At 46.6% G+C, this 13,918-nt stretch overlaps 1 protein-coding gene across 1 annotated transcript in view; it reads left to right on the plus strand.

Annotated features, from left to right (window-relative positions):
- The window catches only part of LOC311248383 (DDB1- and CUL4-associated factor 15-like), a gene marked incomplete at both ends in the record, with an annotated part of 65,600 nt that overhangs the window by 46,010 nt on the left and 5,672 nt on the right, over positions 1–13,918 (plus strand). The window contains 3 exons of the mRNA XM_084339272.1: positions 7,889–7,990; positions 8,588–8,710; positions 13,152–13,228. Of these exons, the coding sequence (XP_084195398.1) occupies positions 7,889–7,990; positions 8,588–8,710; positions 13,152–13,228 (302 nt within the window). The remainder of the gene's footprint in view (positions 1–7,888; positions 7,991–8,587; positions 8,711–13,151; positions 13,229–13,918) is intronic.

Consider the following 13,918-nt stretch of genomic DNA (forward strand, 5'->3'; position numbering starts at 1 on the left):
TCGACTCTCTTTGTCCTCTGCTCGAGGAGGGCTATGGCATAAGTGTCTTCCTTTGAACGAATGTGTTTCTTTTCGTTCTTAAAGGGCATTGTGTCTAGTGTCCATAGCCTCTCGACGTGCTGTAAGAGGGTGGTGTCATTCTGGAGTGGAGGCAGCGAGTGGCTGCTGGTCGGTTGGGAGACCTGGAGAGGGGGCCTTGTAGTGTCCATCCTAGGCGGGTCTCGACTGCTGCTGGACAGCCTCTGGGCCCGATGTGGACCCGGTCCGTTGGGACGATGAGGTGTGCGTGGTCGGATCCTATGAGCAGGGTCGGGGTGGCGCCGTCGATGAGCGGTATAGGTAGTTGACGTAGGTGCACGTATTTTTCCATCAGCTTGGGGATGGGGTAGGTGTACTGTGACAGGCCTATGTCTTGGCTGGTGAAAGCGTTAGTAATCCTATACTGCCTCTCTGGCTGCCCGCTTGCTGCGATAGTGAAGGAGACGTTTTCACCCTTTATTGTCTTCAGGTCTCTTCTTATAGTACGAATTGTCATTGTTTCTTCGCTCCCCCGCAGACCCAGCTGGGCTGCAGCGGATGCGAGGAGGAGAGTCTTTTCTGACCCATCGTCAAGGACGGCGTAAGTGTCCATGACCATGTCCTCGTAGCTTAATATCACTCTGACCACTTTCAAGAGCACTCGGGAGCTCCCGCTGCTGGCGGTGTCGATATACATGACGTTTACTCTGGTGCTGCTTGGGGGTGCGAGTTTCTTCCTGTTGCTGTCATGCAAGACGTCCAAGTGGGCGCCGTCACACCTGCTGCACCTCTTCTTCAAGCGGCACTCGGCTGCCATATGGCTGCGCGCACAGCGGTAACAGCGGCGGTTGGCTTTGATCCACTGACTCACCTCGTCGGCGGTCATCTTCTTGAAAGTGTCACATTGAGACAGCCAATGTTCTTTCTCGCAGTACTGGCATACAATCTTCCACTTCTCCTTCGTCGAGGGGGTGTTGTGGTTCTTGTGCCGCGGTACTGATTCGGCTTGGTGCATGACGGTCACCAACCTGCGGTTATCGTTGGATCTCCGAGGTCCATCTCTTGGGCTTGGTCCACTCCGCACGAACGTATCCAGTCGTAGGCTGCTGACTTCTCTTGCGAGGAAGTCGGCCAGGTCTAGGAGGGATGGCTCGGGATCACGGTGGTCTCGCTGCCGCCTAAAGCGCTCTTGGCGGGCTGGAGGGAGCTTCTCTAATATTCGTTCTACATTAGAGTTGGCATACAGTTCGTGTCTCCCTTTTTCCTTTTGGGACCCCAGCATCCCTACCAGGGATTGTACCTTGATAGAGAGGTCATCCAATGATCGATTGTCTGTGGCTGGGGGGAGACGGTCAATATTCCTTATTTCTTGTATCACGTAGTCCCATATGCGTCCATAACGCTGGTCGAGGGCTACTAGAGCCGCGGTGTATGGGGTACTTGAGTTGGAATATGCCAGCGCTATATTATGCGCTCTGGGCACCTTGAGATGCTTGAGGAGGATAGCATATTTGTACGACTCATCAGGGACGTCGGACATCATAGTCTCTAAGCACATCCGTAATTCCGTGTACTGTGCTCTGTCCTCGTGCGTAAAGTCCGGGAACGTCGGTGTGCCAAGGTGCGATGCCATGGATGGCTGGCACATCGGTGAGCGTTGGGGGAGAGGCCTCCTGGGCGAGTCTCCCCGTACGTGTTGTCGTGGGCTGGTACTTGGTGGGTACCAAGGCCCGGGTACCCAGGTGCTGTTCCTCGGTGCTGGCTGTGCGTCAAACTCACCCTTGAGTTGAGTCGGGGGTTTGTAGCGCACTGCCTCGGGGGTGAAGTCTGGGCTGTACTGGACCTCCTGGTCCTGTGGAGTACGTTGCTGCTGGTGGGCTTGACCTTCCTCCTCTTCCTCTTCCTCTGCTAGGTCTTCTAGGTCTTGAAGTCGTCTATTCAGTCTCTCGGCGGCATAGGCCGGTTCTTCCTGGTTGCTGGGTCTCGTATGGTCCGGTCGGGGAGGGGGTTCGGAGACGTGGATAGGATCTTTCTGTTGGCCGGGCTCCGGGTCACTTGGTCGGGTAGGGGAAGGTGCCCTAGACCCTTGTCGTGATGATGCCCTGGAGCTCCGTGCGGAGAGAGGGGGTGTCGCCCTGGCAATCAATTGCTCCATTATCTGCGCCTGTAGCCGGTCGCGCTCTGCTTCGCGCTTGATGTGAGCGATGTCGCGCTCTGCTTCGCGCTGGGCTTGGGCTGCGTCGCGCTGTGCATTGGCGGCGGCGCGCTGTGCATCGGCGGCGGCGCGCTGGGCATCGGCGCGGTCTCTTTCAATATTCTCTTCCGTCTGGAGGCGTCTGGTCTCCAGGCGTATGCGGTCGTCTTCACTCCTTTGCTGCGCCTGGAAGCGCTATCGCTGGGTTGCAGAGTGTTCGCGTTCACTAAGGGCTTGCGCTTGGAGTTGCGCGTGAAGGCGCTCAAGTTGGTCTGCAGATTGTTCGCGCTCACTCAGTTGTTGAGCCTGCAGGCGTTCTCTTTCCATGGTAGAGTGTTCGCGCTCACTTAGTTGTTGCGCCCGGAGGCGCTCTTGTTCCATGGAAGAATGTTCGCGCTCACTAAGCGTCTGTGCTTGGAGTCGATCGCGTTCAGTGGAGGCTGCCAGGGTGGCGATGAATGCCTGCGCCAGCATCTTGTCCGCTTCGCTGGGGGAAGACACTGACGGAGGTGATCGGCTTCTGACAGTGCTCGTTGGAGATCTGTTCTCTTGGCGCGCCCCGAGGTCTATCTCCTGGGCGCGCTTCTCTTCTGGTAGTGGGTCGGGTTCTGTCCCTGGAGCGCTTTCTTTATCCTGGAGCTCTCCGGGGACCGTCCCGTTGACGTTGTCTGGGGGTATAGTCATGTCATGTCCCTCCTGGTCCCCCCCGTGAGCTTGGTCAGTTACGTTAGAACCCACTAGGGTCTCTACTGGCAAGGTCGCCTGGTCGGTAGGGTTTGACATGCTTTTACTATCCGCTTTTTCCGCATTTAACGTCTGTATAAAGCTAGGTATTAGACTGACAGCGTATTCCTCTAGGTAGGGAGGTGGCTGACGTCTGCGCTGCGGGCGTTCTAGCTTAGGAGAGCCGTTTGGGGAGTGTTCACCGCTGGCCATGGTTAATATCAATATTATATTTAGATATTACACTGATATTCATCCGGCTCGAAGGACCAATTGTAACTGAGGGGTACAATTCCCTGACTGTATTGAGAGTATGGTATCATTAAACCACTACTTAGTTATGTACTTTAATTACTGGCCATACAGTACATGGTATATCTGGTGAACACCCACATAAGAATACGGCAATGACAAAGAAAGTTCTAGTTAGAGGTATTTATTATTAGAGCAGCAACGGTAGGTTACAGATTGAGAATTATGATTGCGCTTGTAAGGCGAAGAACACTTAAGTAGGTCAAGAGCGTAAGTCCATGAGAATAGTAAGATGGGTATAACTGACGCCACCTGTAGCATAAGAATTACATAAGGCACACTCGTAGTCAGCTGGAGACACTAGGGGGTTCCTTCCGGTTGTAAGCCAGCAGGGTAGAGGAATGTTCGGGAGCAAAGTCTGGATCAACGCGGAATAACGAGGCTCCAGGTACAGGAGCCAGTGCAATACTCCCTTGGTCCGTAGACAAAGCAACAGCTATACTCCAGTATGCACGACAGCATGGATGAAAGCTAGCCAGCCTCTGTGGTCCTAGAGGCGGGCTCGATGGTGCTCCTCACAGGGTAGATCCCACACAGCAGTGGGGTAGACGGTTCTCTGCTCCAGCAGCCACAGTACCAAAGCAATATAATCCAGCCGGAAAAGGCTCTGCATTCGCCGGTGTAGGTTCTCCGGTGTACATATCCAACGGTTCTCGTCTAGGACTCCTCGGGTGGTGGCGCGAGTTTAGGCCGCCCAGCCTGGATAAGTGCACTAGCTAGAGGTACGACGAACCGGTGGTAATGATGGTCACGGAGAACGGTAGCCGCACGATACACTATAAATAATAGACTATTACTTCACAATAGAATAAGTCGAACTCGACGATACAGCGTTAAACTCTGACACTTTAGCTATCTATTCGCACGCGGTTCTCAAGGCTCTATTCAGGGGCAAAGAGGCCCACTTCACGGCACGTTGTATCGTGGTGAAGGCTTCAACTTTTAGGATAAGACTACTGCTGTATCCACCTGCGACGTATTTATACGTAAGGTGAATAATCTAGTGCCAACCTCAGTTCTGTCTCGTATTACTGCGCAAACCTGGACATGTTGAGACATGCCTTGGCGGTGGCTTTGAACTTGCCATTGGGGGTATGGCCGTTGGCGCCTAGGGGTCGCTGTCCAATAGGAGAACGAATATTATGGTCTGGCTTGTACCTAGGTAAAGGGATTCCGTGTATATATACAAAGAATATACAAGGGATATCAGACGATATACAAATATTATACAAGGTATCTCAAGTAATAAATATATATATTCGGTTTAATCTGACCCTTTGTAACACTACCGTTACCCCCTCCAGATGGCTACTGGAAAAAATTACACTCTTCCGCATACAAATTTATTTGGAATAACAAACCACCACTTATAAAAAGATCCACCGCACAGAGAAACAAAGCCAACGGAGGTATGGCATTTCCAGATTTTTTCCACTATTTTAAGGCGTACACTTTAAGACCACTGACAACATGGTTTGATCCCCAAGCATCAGTATCCTGGAGGAATTTAGAAGTAAATATAGTAGCACCACATAGACTGCAGGACATAGTATACACCAAATTATCAATTAAGCAATGCAAACTGAAATTTGGCCCCATTATTACTCATGCGATCCGGATATGGCGTGAAACACAAAAAAATATATATATTCTAACCCACATAAATGGCATAATCATACTCCCTTATTCAATAACAATGCACTCCTGATTGGAAAACGACCTATAAGATTCCCTAGATGGGAAAAGCAGGGCATACACACATTAGGAGATGTTTTCAACAAACAGGGTTTCTGTAGTTATGAGGAAATACAAAAAAATAATTATCTCACTGGTTCTACATATTATTTTTACGCACAGTTATTGTTATGTTTGAAGGCTCACGGTGTTCCATTAAGGATACCAATTGTACACCACAGATGCCACAAATTCTTCTATGAAAGAGAGACATCGAGAGGTTTTGTATCAGATTTTTATCATCAATTACTAACGTCCTCGTATGAAATCCTCCACCTAGAATCAGTCTGGAGGAGGGATATACCAGACCTGGAGATAGATTTTGATTGGCAAGAAGCCTGGGCAAATGTTCGACTTGCATCAAGGAACCCGGACCATCAACAAATCAATCTTAACTATATTCATAGGACATACTTGACCCCTGACTGAACAGAATGGGTCTTAAACAAGACTCCAAATGCTCCTTATGTACAAATGGGGACGAGGGGACATTTATGCACATGTACTGGGACTGCCCACCAGTTAAGATATTCTGGAAAGAAGTGACCCAGCAATTATCAAATCTCTTAACTCTGAATATACCTGTACACCCTCTGTATTACTGCTGAATGATGTTTTTGAGTGTGCAGTACCCATACAGCTAAAGAGATTGGTTTTATCTGGTATCACAGTGGCTAAAAATCTGATAGCATCACGATGGTTTCAACCGGAAAAAATTTGCCGGAAGGTCTGGATTCTTACATATCTCGATGTGATTTATCTAGAAATATCTACAGCAAGAATTTTGGGTCTCAATGAATCCAAAATGACAATGTGGTTAGAAGTGGTGGAGAGAATAAAAGCTAGCATATAATGGTAATGCCTGGTTAGGAGCGAATGATAATGGATGGATTATCCAATGGGGGGTCCGGGGGGGGGGGGGGGGGGCAGCGAGCAGGAGCATATGTATGTACAGTAGGGTATTAGATAGCAGGTGTTAGGTGTATATCTTGTATAAGACATTTATCTGGCAAAGTAAAATATATTGTTGGTTTCCTGTTGGTTGTCAGTTTGACCATGGGTAGGTAGGGAATTTATTTTATTTTTATTTTATTCTTTCCCACGGCGACTATGGATAGGGAATTTCTTTATTTAATTAAACAAGGGAAACACGTTTCGCAATTATGCCACATCAATGTGGAACGCCCTACCCAAAGCTGTAAAGGAATGTGAATCACTTTCAAAACCACTCTCAAGGGACACCTACGGGAGACTGCTATTTGAAACTGGCCCCTGTAAATGTCCTAACCCAACCCCCTCCAATGTACAGTAATTTACCTAGTATGGTTGTCAATATTCCAATGTACAATTTTGCTTGTTTGTACAGTGTCTCTCCCCCCAACCCCCTCCAATGTAAATTACCCAGTATGGTTGTCAATATCCCAATGTACCCAACCCCCCCCCACACAACCCTACCCAACCTCCTCCAATGTACAGTTTCTACGTCAAATGTATATACTCCCTTTTCTTGACTCTTTTTGTATCACAAACAGTACTGTATTTGCAAATCTGGTATGTCATAAATGTATAGATGTAGCAGTACTGTCTATCTGTATGTCATGTATGTCATATATGTCCTGATGAATTGAAAATGGGGGACCCTGATGTAAACAAGACAAAAGTCTTTCTCTGGTCTGCATCCCCTTAACACTTTCAGTGTCGGGCCGTGTTTTCCTTTTTACCCTGTTGATGCCACAGTCCACGGCCCATGTAACGTTAATATCGCCTAATCTACAGTATGTTTTAAATTATGCTATGTGTCTAATCTGCCCATCGCTTATCAAATAATCATTTTCCATTCAACATTGGCAAAGCAGATTGTGTTTTTATTGCTTCATTTCCTTCTTATAGCATTTTGAAAACCGTTTCGAAGAAAAAACAACACATTCCATGATAATCGCCTTTTACTGGAATATTCCAGAACCTTATCATTTGTCGGTCTATTTATGAATCGTTTTCAAATAAACGCTAGTTGGTCGATAGTATATGTGTGCGCACGCACGCTCGTGCCGTGCGCTGATAATCGCTGCTATTATTTCCTCATGGCTTTTACAGTGAAACAGCCATATCACATATAGTGGAAACGCTTATTTTGTATTTGTATTTGTATTTATTGGTTTAAAATACAGAGACAGTGCATATTAAGGAACATTTGACTGTAAATATGCCAGTTTAGCCAAGTTGGCTAATTTTCAACTGTAGTCTCTGGGGCAGGTGACATGAGCACAACAATAATTAAAACATAGTACAATAATTAAAACACAGTAGGAATCAGTATAGGTTACAATACACTAAAATACATACAAATAAATACATTAAAATACAACCCCTCAGTTAAAAAACATAGTACAATAATTAAAACACAGTAGGAATCAGTATAGGTTACAATACCCTAAAATACATACAAAAAGGGTGATTTACCATCTGGGAGACGATAGGTTGTGCTTTTTTCACATCTGATCGCCGGCGGCCCCTGGATCTCCAAAGGTAGGCTTGCGTGATGCAATATGATTTCAGATCGCTAATAAAAAAATAAATCCAGAGAAAAGCCGTGACGTGGCTTTCAACGTCACAATCGTAAACCCGAGATTAGCCGTGAGTGGCGCTCAAAGTGTTAACAATTGTGTGTATTGAGCTGTACTGTATTGTACCCATTCTGCAATCTGTTAATAAAGTTTCCAATCAATCAATCAATTCAGTGCCATCTGCCATTCCATTCACCGCCTCCGCTGTCAATCAGTTGTATCGCCTGGTCCTGCCTCCACCAATCACAAGCGGCAGCACGGCTCCATTTGTGTGTGTGTGATCCGCGAGAGGGATTTTTTTATCTGTGCAGGCCAGGCCACCGGGAGTGCTCCCGATGGCCAGTCCGGGTCTGCCCCAGGCTATGCGCAAGCTGAAGTCGTCCTGTCTGTCACTGATCTGAATGGATGCCAGCTGCAGCTGGTCAACAGCCCACACAATGGACAGGTGCGTGTGTAGAAGATTTAGGATGAAATGTTTTTAAAACTGTATAAATGTATGGTCTTGATGGTCTGTAGCTATTCTTAGACCATCATTAGAATGTTCAGTTGCCAAGCGTCTATCTCACATGTGTGTAGTGTGTGTGGTTCTGTGTAGCTGTGGGACTGCAAGGCGCTTTGGATGAAAGCGTCCATCAAATACTTATGATCTTGGTGGGTTTGCCCTCCCTGCTATTCGTGCCTTCAAGTGTATCTGGGAAGCTCCTTCTTTCGATGTCGGAACCTCGACTGACGTTCAGGTGCTCGGGTCAGAAATAGCGTGAACCTCCGCACGTGTTACGTTCCCCCAGTGAAACTCCTCGCTGTCAGGTGAAAAGAAGCGGCTGGCGAGTCCACATGTATCGGAGGAGGCATGTGGTAGTTCTATACCCTCCCCAGGCCAACAGTGGGGCAATGCGCACAATGACGGAACGGAATTCAAAACGACTAAATTGGGATGGGTGAAAAATACAGAAAGCCTCCCCCTCCTCCACGGTATGTGCGATATGACGATGTTGGAACAGCTGGTGTAAAGCTGATCGACGTGCCTCCCCTCTCGTTGCAGAGTGTGTGTGTGGAGGAGCTGACTCTGGACTTTAAGGATCTCATCCTCAAGGTGATCAAGAGAGATGCTGCTTGGGCCCCTTACTTCGCCTCCATCAGCAGCTACGATGTCGTCATCACGCAGGTCAACACACACATTTATTCATATCCACATAGAAAATCAGCATGGGACATAAATACTGGGGATGCAACACAATTATCATATAGAATTGCACACAGACAATACCTACATCAGATAATACAGCAAATGCAGTACCAGCATGTTCTTCATGTGATGACAGCTGTCAATGACGGATGGCGTAGATTAGAACATCCGATGAAGGTCGACCGACCGCAACGTCACCAATGTTTTGAGATTAGTATTAACACTTTCAGTGCCACGCCTCCGGTGCCCCGGAACCCTGTTGCGTGCCACCACCCACTTCAATGACAGAGCTCTCATATTTGCGAACGCATAAACTATATCTTAAATTATGGCTATGTGTCTAATATGGCCGTCGCTTATCAATGACTTGTTTGCAGTCAACATTGTCGAAACGGATTGTTTATTAATCGGTTCATTTCCGTTTTATACCATTTTGAAAAACGCTTGTTTTTTTAAAGTTCCAGAAGAAAATAAAGATTCTGTGATAAACACCCTTTACTGGAATACACTGGAATACACAAATTCATGTCATTTTTCGGCCTATTTATGAATCGTTTTCAAATAAACGCTAGATTGGGCAGCTACGTGGTGCAGTGGGCAAGGCGCTCACCACGAATGCTGGAGACGCTGGGTTCGCCTGTTCAAGCCCAGCGCTCCACATTGCTTTCAGTTTAGCTGGTCGTCCACACTAATACACATTGGCAGTATTAGGGGGAGGGAAACTGCTGGGTGGGGATCGGGCGTTGTGGACAGCGACTCCTACAGGTCGGTTGGTGCGCCTGTGCAGTAGAATCAAGAAGCGATGAGGGCGGGGCCCCTCAAAAGCCCAGACCCCTGACGCTGAGAGATCGCGCCGCGCAGGTGAAAAGATGCGACTGCTGTTACCTCGAGTATCGGAGGGGACTCGTGCAATGTATGACTTAGTCCACATTGCAGCCGGCTTGTGGGAGGCATGAAACGGCGTTTGAGACAGGGGAGGGTTGAATTGGATGATACGAAATTGGGGATGGGAGAAAAATAGAAAATGGGAGAAAAAGTGGATAACAAAAAAACGCTCGATTATCGATAGTATATGTGTACTTATGCACGCTATAGAAACGGGCTGAAAATCGATTATCTTATTTCCTGATCGCACACACACACAGACACACACATACACACATATGGCACACGCTGATATATAGGTGAAAATAGCTCTGATTATCCCAAGACTGGTAAAATAGATTCCTTACCTCAGATCAGATGTTCTCCAAAAAGATTATTCCAATTCCTGATCGTCATTCCAAATATTGATCGCGTTTATTGATCCAACACTGTGTACTGGAAACACACATTCTCCGCTGTTCTGGTGGTCGGCAATGACTTCAATTGTTTCCGGTTACTTGTCTGACAAGTAAAATGTGGAAGCAGGACTTTATTTTTTCCATGCGTTTCATTCAATCCAATCCAAAGGGGTGCAGTACCATCCGGAGAGACGATAGGGGGTGGTATTTTCCCTGTTCGAGTTCAGACAGATCCCCACTGGTAACGTGAGGCTAGATTGATGAAAAATTTATGGAAATCGATAATAAAAAAAACAACAATTAAAAACGAGATCTCTCGTCGGTGGCACTCAACGGTTGGCATGAACTAACGAGAAATCTCGTCACTGGCACTCAAAGTGCACCTTGCCTTCGGTGGCACTCTACGGTTGGCATGAACTAACGAGAAATCTCGTCGCTGGCACTCAAAGTGTTAAGAGTGTCGCACCTTGCCTTCCTATCTACAGCACAATACCTTGCCAAAAAGGTACCTTCAATACAGTGGTATGGTATGGCTACAGCATCCAGTGTTTAAGGCTTATTTCATATTTGTATGGACTCTGAACATGTGTGTATTGTTGCACCTCTACTACTACCAGCTGTAGACATGTCACTCCCTGGCTATGGCTCAAGCTGCCCAATACAAATACCAGCCGAACAATGAAGGCTAGACGTCATTTATTGGCTCCTTTAGTCAAAGGCAAACCGGCACTGGCTTTTTCAGCCAATTTACCACATGTTTTTATGAAATGGGGTTCTAAAAATTGCCCACTCTGTTGGATTGATACAATTAGATTATTTATTGATAGGTAGACGATGGGCACAAAGCCTCTGTGATGAACAGTATTTCTATTTTCAAGTCTGTCTCGGTTGATGGGATTTATTTGATGGTGTAATTATTTTATCTGGGGAAATCGATGAAAAGATTCACACACTAGGGGTGGGACGATCCAGATCGATATATCGATCTATTATCAATGATCCAATAGGATCGATGCAATGTAAAAAGACCGATTCATATTGCGATACTTATTTTGAAAATCCCCTGGCGAGCATATCCGCCCGGCCCCAACAACAACAGTAGCTCCGTGTGTGTAAACGTTGCAGCATAGCTCCAGAGTCCGCCTATTTTGCGACCCGAAATAAGTGCATGGTGTTTTTTTTCCACAACGGGTCAAATGCATCTAACATGCTTTGCATCCTCGCCATTCCTTTATGCCCACGTCGCGTTAAAGACAGAAATTAACCTACATTAGCGTAAGCTAACTAAGCTAAGCTGATCAGAGCCATAGAGAGAACAGCAGAGGTCCATTAGTGGGGACTGGGGAAGGGGGAGGGGAATTCTCCCTTTCTGTGTGTGTGCGTTTGGAAAGAGGGGTTTTAGGTTGCGTGTTGTGAGTTCCAAAAAATTTTACTTAAAGTTTAAAGCTCAATATATCAAAACGTGGCACTTTACAGTGAACAGGGGGTCTATTTGTATTAAAAACAATAGATAGTTTTTCATTTAAATGTCTGGAAGAGCTCAAAAATAAAAATGTCAAATAATATTTTCGTTGCCTTTTTTGAGTTGATTTAAATGTTACTGATTGTGTTAAATGGGCATATAATATCGTCTCATATCAATCGCAGGCACCTGAATCGTATCGTATCGTAGCAGACTTTGTGATATCGGCAAATATCGTATCGTTGTCCAAATAATCGATATCGTATCGTATCGTGATGAAACTGGTGATTCCCACCCCTAACACGCACACATGCATACAAATACCCCCCTCCACACCAGGGTTGGGCTCATTCCACTTTTAATCAATCAACTCATGTAGTCGACTCCAATATAAACACACCTCTGGCAAGGGAAGGTTATGAATGAATGAATGAATGAAAACTTTATTTAACAGATTGCAGAATGGGTACAATACAGTACGGCTCAATACATACAATTGTTAAGGGGATGCAGACCTGAGAAAGACGTTTGTCTTGTTTCCATCAGGGTTCCCCATTTTCAATTCATATAGACATTTATGACATACACAACATACATGACATTTATGGCATAGGGACATATCGGTATTTAGTACTGATACATTTGTGACATAAGCGGTATTCAAATATACAGTACTGTTACCCCTAGATCCTGACAGAGTATATACATATGATGGGGAGGGGACTGTACATTAGGAGGGGGTGGGTGGGTGGGAGGGAAATATACATACGGCGGGGAGGGAGTATATACATGCGGTGGGGAGGAGACTGTCTATTAGGAGGTGGTGGGGGTTTTGGGCATTTACGGTGGCCAGTTTCGAATTGCAGCCTCCCGTAGGTGCTCTTTAAGAGCGGTTTTGAATGTGGGCAGGGATTCACATTCCTTTACAGCTTTGGGTAGGGCGTTCCACATTGTTGTGGCATAATTGCGAAACATGTTTAGTCCCTTGTTTGAGCCGAATCTGGGTTTAACATGATTTGTTGAGCTTCCTCTGGTGTAGTGGTTGTGGTATTCATTGACCTTTGGGAAGTATTTTGACATGTACATGGGCACCCCGGTCGTATAGTGTATCTTGTAGACCAGGCCCATTGCAAGTTGCTGTACTCTGTCGTCTACTCTAAGCCATCCTAGGTTGGCAAAGTGGGCAGGGGTGAGGTGGGTTCTGGGGTTCAGGTCAAGTAGTAGTCTGACCAGTTTGTTTTGTGATGTTTGTAATTTTGTTTTAAGCGCCTTTGAGGTGCTTTGGTACCATGAGGTGCACGCATAGTCATAGTACCCTTGAATGAGTGCTCCTGCCAGAGTCTTCAGGGTATTCTTGTTTACCAGAGAGGAGGGGATTTCTCCCTTTCTGTGTGTGTGCGTTTGGAAAGAGGGGTTTTAGGTTGCGTGTTGTGAGTTCCAAAAAATTTAACTTAAAGTTTAAAGCTCAATATATCAAATATTATCCTGTTCAAGTTGTTAAACATGAGATAAATGTTCGATCAACACGGGGAACAAATCTGTTTCTAGTTAAACTGAGTTGATGTGATTGAATTGGAAGTGAAATGACCACAACCAGACACAGACCACAACCCTGACACAGATTTACCACAACCCAGACCACAACCCTGAGTCTTGTGAATTTCCTATGTAACAGGTTTGTCCAGAGACCAACACAGTGATGATCTACATTGCTCTGCTGCTGGTGGCACACACTGAGGAGTATGAGTGCAGGTAGCTATCTGATCTCCTGCTCTCCTTTCTCTCCTCTCCTTACCCCTCCTCATCTACTCTCCTTTCTCTCCTCTCCTTACCCCTCCTCATCTACTCTCCTTTCTCTCCTCTCCTTACCCCTCCTCCCTTCACTTCTCTCCTTACCACTCATCTCCTCCCTCCTCTCCTTACCCCTCTCCTCATTTCCTCCCTCCTCTCCTTACCCCTCTCATCTCCTCCCTCCTCTCCTTAACCCCTTTCATCTCCTCCCTCCTCTCCTTAACCCCTTTCATCTCCTCCATCCTCTCCTTACCCCTCTCATCTCCACCTTCCTCTCCTTAACCCGTTTCATCTCCTCCCATCTCCCTCTTCTCTCCTATCCTCCCTTCACTTCACTTGTCTCCTTACCCCTTTCACCTCTTCTCCCTTCGTTCTTCTCCTTAACCCCTTTCATCTCCTCCCTCCTCTCCTTACCCCTCTCCTCATTTCCTCCCTCCTCTCCTTACCCCTCTCATCTCCTCCCTCCTCTCCTTAACCCCTTTCATCTCCTCCCTCCTTTCCTTAACCCCTTTCATCTCCTCCATCCTCTCCTTACCCCTCTCATCTCCACCTTCCTCTCCTTAACCCGTTTCATCTCCTCCCATCTCCCTCTTCTCTCCTATCCTCCCTTCACTTCACTTGTCTCCTTACCCCTTTCACCTCTTCTCCCTT

Source organism: Notolepis coatsorum (genome assembly GCF_963971535.1).
Source record: "Notolepis coatsorum genome assembly, contig: SCAFFOLD_267, whole genome shotgun sequence".
NCBI lineage: Eukaryota > Metazoa > Chordata > Actinopteri > Aulopiformes > Paralepididae > Notolepis > Notolepis coatsorum.